At 56.0% G+C, this 5,733-nt stretch overlaps 1 protein-coding gene and 1 pseudogene across 1 annotated transcript; both read left to right on the top strand.

Moving 5' to 3' along the window:
- The window catches only part of LOC101638907, a 1,073-nt pseudogene extending 251 nt beyond the window's left edge, over positions 1-822 (top strand).
- Positions 823-4,178: 3,356 nt separating this feature from the next.
- FAM167B (family with sequence similarity 167 member B) lies at positions 4,179-5,608 on the top strand. The gene is made up of 2 exons (XM_004705012.2): positions 4,179-4,639; positions 5,297-5,608. Exons 1-2 carry the CDS (start codon positions 4,286-4,288, stop codon positions 5,525-5,527), a joined length of 585 nt encoding a protein of 194 aa, XP_004705069.2. The 5' UTR covers positions 4,179-4,285; the 3' UTR covers positions 5,528-5,608.
- Positions 5,609-5,733: the final 125 nt, after the last annotated feature.

Below are 5,733 nucleotides of genomic sequence, written 5' to 3'. Positions count from 1 at the left end.
CCCTCCGGGCCGGCCAGCCTCGCGCGCTGGACGCTGGGCTTCTGCGACGAGCGCCTGGTGCCCTTCGAGCACGCCGAGAGCACGTAAGGCCTCTACCGGGCCCAGCTGTTATCCAAATTGCCCATCCGTGAAGGGCAAGTGATTACCATTCATCCCTCGCTGCCGGTAAGAGGAGACAGCTGAAGACTACTGGAAGAAGCTGAGAGAGGCCTTCCAAGGAGACTCCATCCCAGTCTTGGACCTGCTCATCCTGGGCAGCGGCCCTGATGGTCACACCTGCTCGCTGTTCCCTTTCCACCCGCTCTTGCAGGAGAAGGAGAAGATTGTGGCCCCCGTCAGCGACTCACCAAAGCCGCTACCTCAGCGTGTGACCCTCACACTTCCTGTGCTCAATGCAGCCCGGGCTGTCATTTTTGTGGCAACTGGAGAAGGCAAGGCAGCTGTGCCGAAGCGCATCCTGGGAGGCCGGGAGGAGAACCACTGCCCGCTGCCCTGGTCCAGCCACACACAGGGAAGCTATGCTGGTTCCTGGATGAGGCGGCCGACAGCCTGCTGACCCTGCCCTTCCAGAAGCACTCTACCTTATAGTCGCTGGGCACACCCCAGGACGGGGACCACAGACACCTGAGTGGAAGGGACCTTCTGGGGCTGGGCTCCATGCTCACTGCCACACTCCTGTGTTTGAGCAAAGCCACGTGCCACCTCCAGGAGCCACGAGGGTCTGGTTGTGGCTCAGCCCAGGGCTGGGTGCCTCAGGACAACCTGGATATTAAAAGAAATGGTGGTTGGAATTTTTTTTAAAAGATTTAAATTCTCAGAAACCCAAAGGGGAGTTCTATTATAGGACCCTATGGGGTCGCTTTTCTTCATAGGAGTAGGTTTTGCAAGGGACTGGGCTGCTTCAAGACCATTGGTAGTGTGCCAGCCTCGCCCGATGGAGCGAATGTCTAGTGTTGCTTCCACACCTTCTATGTCCAACCTGCAACCCTGGGATGCCGGGCCTGCCTCAGACTCAGTGTTCTTGACCTTCACCTGATCCCCTAGGATAGGCTGACTCTGGAGGGTGCTCACTCCAACTGCACTTTCCCTTCCCTCGCTCTCAGCCTCTGTGACTCTCCTGCTACAAATAGCAGCAGCAGCCACAGCCACCAGTAGGGGGTTGCCTGGGAGCCTGGTGACAGCAGCAGGTGGTGCTGGGCCACCTCCATGCCCTGCAGGAGCTCGGCCTGGGCCAGGCCAGTGAGAATCAGTTCTGGGGTCTCCTTGGAGGGCCAGGGCCCCAGAAGCACCGCACTGCAGGCTGGTGGGAGGGGGCTCGTGAGGGGCAGTACCGAGCTGAGCTGCTGGCCTCTCAAAGGGAGGGACATCACGGCTGCATAGGAATTTATGGGACCTTTCTCATTTCCTGTACTTCCTAGCAAGGATCCGGCCTACAGCCTGTTACTCTCAAACAAAATCAAACCCACGACCAGACAGTTGATTCTGCCTTGGAGGGCCCTCAATAGGGTTTCTGAGGCTTTCTGGAGCGGCAGACAGCCTAGCTTTCTCCCCAGCAGTGACTGGTGGGTTTGAATCGCTGTCCTTGCTGTTAGTAAGTGGCCTGGTGCGTACCCAACACTGCCACTAGCCTGTTAAGGGAATGTCAGTCTCCTCAGTGGAATCTGTGAAATGGGAAGAGTTATTTTGCCTGGGTCTCAAACACAAGCTCGCTGTCAACCAGGCCCTTCCATCTCAGAGTTAGCTTAGAAGGCAGGGAGGACCGCCCTGGGGGTTCCTGAGACCTCAACTCTTTCTCCCTCAGAGAAGCTGGTGGTTTCAAACTGCCAGCCTTGCTGTTCACAGCCCAGATCATAACCACTAGGCTACCAGGCCTTCTCCAGGCACCCACTATTTTTGTTTTTAAACCCTAGAGTGCGGTCCTTCCTGTTGTCTTAAGGAAAAAAAGAAAAGAGGAATTGCCATCTTCCCCCTGTTTGGTGAGAGGGTTGAATAGGGTGGGCTTGTCATGGACAGCTGTTTATTTCCTCCCATACCTCAGAGGTCTGAGTGAAAAAAAAATCCCTTCATCCACCTTAAATGCAAACAGCTGTGCAGCTGGCACTCTCCCCACCCCACAGCTGGATGTTTTTGCCTGAGGGTGCCCTCTGTGAAGACCACTTGTGACAACACCCAACCTCCAGAAGCCCCCTTTCCTCAGATATGTATGCGTGTGTGCTGAACTGGGTTCCCTGTGTGGTTGGGGACTCAGGGATGACTGATGGAGGTTCTGGTGGCAGAAATTTCAGTCTTGCAAGCGATACACTAAAGTCGTCACATTATAGTAGGAGGTACTGAAATGATGGAGGATTCACCCACCTGTCTTTCCATCCATCCATCCTTCCTTCCATCTGTCTGTCCATCCATCCTTCCTTCCTTTCATCCATCCTTCCATCCATCCAACTAATCTTTTGTTTCTTAAGCACTGATGTCCACATGACTGGACGTTTATTACTAGGAGGAATAAGAATGACTCTGGCCTTCTAGTCCGCTAGGTTTCCAGGGTTTTTTGTTTTGTTTTTGTCTTTGCAAAATCCTTCCTTCAAATGAAAATCTGAAATCATAGGTGGACCCCATCTTATGAACATAAGATTAGAAATGCTGTACAAAAGAAACCAGACACACAAGAGTACAAAACCCCCAACTGCCGGGCCATTCCCAACTCCTGCAACCACCAAGGCCGGGCAGAACTGCTCCGGGTCTCCTGAGGAGGGGAGCTCGATGGAAGCAGACTGCCTCATCTTTCTCCCAGGAATGGCTGGTGGATTTGAACTCAGCCAGCCCTGTGAGCAGCCCAGCACTTACCTGCCGTGCCACTGAAGCTCCTTCACGTAAGGGGCAGATAGACCAGCAGCATCACCAGGACCTAGGAATTTGTTAGAAAGGAGCAGGATCAGTCCCCACCAACATACTGAATCAGAAACTACGGGGCTGGGGCTTCGTACTCCATTTTGACCAGCAATCCATCAGTGCCCAGATTTGAGACCCACGGGAAAAAATGCAAGCAAAACTGATCCATATTGTCAGAGATCCAGGTAGTAGTGACCTTTAAGGGAACAGTGATGGTCCAGAAGTGTAGGGAGTCATCCTGGGTGCCAGTCATACTCTTGTTGCTTGATTTGGATGCTGGTTACACAGCCGGAGAATCCATCCACTGTATATTTACCATATGGGTGTATTTGCTTTATGGTGGTGAAAATATACAGAGAAGATATACCATCTGCACAACTGCCGCATGAACAGTTGTACATGAACAGGGTTACATTCTTCCAGTTGTGTAACCAGGCTCCCCACCTTCTTCCCAAAGCTTTCTACCACCACGAATATAAACTCAATAGTCACTCAGCAGGAACGCCCCCTTCCTCCCTCATGGCATCCCTGGTAACCGTGAATCACCTTTGGTTTCTGGGCACATGTCCTTTTGTGACCGACTGCCTCCATTCAGGATCCTGTGTACAAAGTGCAGCCGCACTGCGGTGCGCAGCTCGGGGCCCGTCCGTTCCTCTGTGCGGTCCAATAAAGCCCTGTTGTACGTGTCCACCATGATGTGTCCCTCCAGTCATCAGCTGATAGTCACTGGGGTTGCTTCCACCCGTTGACGGTTCAATACAGACTTTAAAAGGGTGACACATGGATGGATGGATGGATTGTGATAAGAGTTATACGAGCCTCCAATAACATGATTCTAAAAGGAAAGGGAACTACTTGAGTTGAGTCTTGGGAGGGCGCTAAGCACCTGTCCATGATTCTGCCTTTCTCTCTCCTTGGACGGCTTTCCATGGGACCCCACGGCCCTGGGGGTGTGTTTGAAGGCAATGATCGATTCCAACTGCACCCTGGAAAGTGGGTTAGTGACGTCCCAGGTGCCACCCAGGTTTCCTGGTCCCCAAGCTCTGGACACTGCTCCTTGGCTGCAGGGCCAGTGACTGGTGGGGATGGCCAGCCGCCGCCTCCTTTTCCAGCTCCCTGACTTGGGGCTTGGGAGGACGGATGATGCTTTTCTTATCCCGGAGCAACTTCCTTTCTGGAAACTGGGTGTCTCCTTCTGGGCAAAGACAATAAAATTTGTCCAAGGGGCCAGAGGAGCAGGATTCCTCCTGCCCCCAAGCCGGATGGGCACATCACGTGGCTCCCTGGGTTTAGCAGTCCAGGAAAATTCCAGCCCGTGCACATTCCAGCTCCTGCACCCATCTGCCTACCACCCTGGTACACACAGACTCCCAGACTCACTTTGGACCTTCACCACTGCATGCTCGCCAGCCTCTCATTGCACCCTTGGCTTCTGCCACCTCGCCCCATAACCCCAAAGCTGCACCCCAGCCCTGTTATCCCGCCCACCATGTCCCTGGGGCCACTAAAATTCCAGGCAGTGGGCGAAGAGGATGAAGAGGAGGAGGAGGAGGAGGAGAGCCTGGACTCTCTGAAGGCGCTGACTGCCAAGCTGCAGCTGCAGACCCGGCGCCCTTCCTACCTGGAGTGGACGGCCCGAGTCCAGAGCCAGGCCTGGCACGGGGCCCGAGCCAGACCTGGGCCCGGGGGGCCTGGAGCCATCTGCGGCTTCGACTCAATGCACTCAGCCCTCGAGTGGCTCCGCCAGCAGCTGGTGAGTATGGTGGCTGTGCAACTCTGCGGGGGCCCTCGGGCCTGTCTTGCTTAGAGCCCAAGACCAGGGGTGCAGGGAAGGGGGTGAGAATGGGCCCCACCCCGAGTCGTTGTCCACTCTTGTGACTGTGTCCTGGGTCTGAGGAGACAGGCTGGCATTTGCCCAGTGTTGGGTGGAGGAGAAGGGCTTTGCTGCAAGAGGATCTTGTGCTTCTGAAGCTCAGGGGACGGATAGAGCGGGCCGATGTCCTTGCAGGGGCACCAGTTAGAAGTGGAAATTGCTATGCCCCTAACGCTATGGTCACAAAGGAGGCACTGGCCCGCTATGGGTAGGAACCTGAGGAGGTGATCCTCGGCCCAACATGCACCACTAGTGACGTCAGACTCTGTCCTGGAGACTCTGCTTAGCTGCTGCGGGATGGGGTCCTGGACATCAGCGTGTGTTTAATCGTGGCTCTTTCATTCGGTGTGGGAAGCCTCCCCTCGTGTGCAGCTGGAGCTGAGATGCCAAGGGATCAAGTTAGGGGAAAAGGAGTCTGAGCAGGACATGGCCAGGGCAGATTCCCTGCGGGGGGGTTGTTGACAGGAGGGGACTAACGGCTAAACCACGCGAGGACCGAGGAGTCGGACCCAGGCTTACACCCTCTCTTGGTCGCAGAGGGAGATGCAGGCTCAGGATCGGCAACTGGCGGGGCAGCTGCTGCGGCTGCGGGCCCAGCTGCACCAGCTGAAGGTGGACCAGGCCTGTCACCTGCACCAGGAGCTGCTGGACGAGGCCGAACTGGGGCTGGAGCTGGAGCCCGGCGCTGGCCCAGGCCTGGCCTCTCCGCTGCGGCACCTCGGCCTCACGCGCATGAACATCAGCTCCCGGCGCTTCACCCTCTGCTGAGAAGCACCTGAGGCGCTCCCCGGGGCCACCCACTGCCTCTTCTTCCCCAGCAGGGGGAGAAGGGGTCCCCAGAGGCCTCAGCACCTGGCAGGGGGGAAAGGTGGGGGTGGGGAGGCTCAGCTCTCAGAAATTCTGAGCGCGCAAGTCCCGGCATCCTATCCCTTTCTGGTACCCCAGCTGGGGCAGGAGGGGTGCTCCAAAGCCCC

This window comes from Echinops telfairi, unplaced genomic scaffold, assembly GCF_000313985.2.
Source record: "Echinops telfairi isolate 266 unplaced genomic scaffold, ASM31398v2 ScPeMD7_7457;HRSCAF=8495, whole genome shotgun sequence".
Lineage (NCBI taxonomy): Eukaryota > Metazoa > Chordata > Mammalia > Afrosoricida > Tenrecidae > Echinops > Echinops telfairi.
Note: the sequence above shows the minus strand (reverse complement) of the source record. Positions and strands in the feature narration are given on the sequence as shown.

Coding starts and splice junctions, on each gene's coding strand:
- FAM167B (XM_004705012.2), top strand. CDS start 4,286: ATGCTCGCCAGCCTCTCATTGCACCCTTGGCTTCTGCCACCTCGCCCC. Junction 4,640..5,296: donor AGTGGCTCCGCCAGCAGCTG/GTGAGTATGGTG, acceptor TCTTGGTCGCAG/AGGGAGATGCAGGCTCAGGA.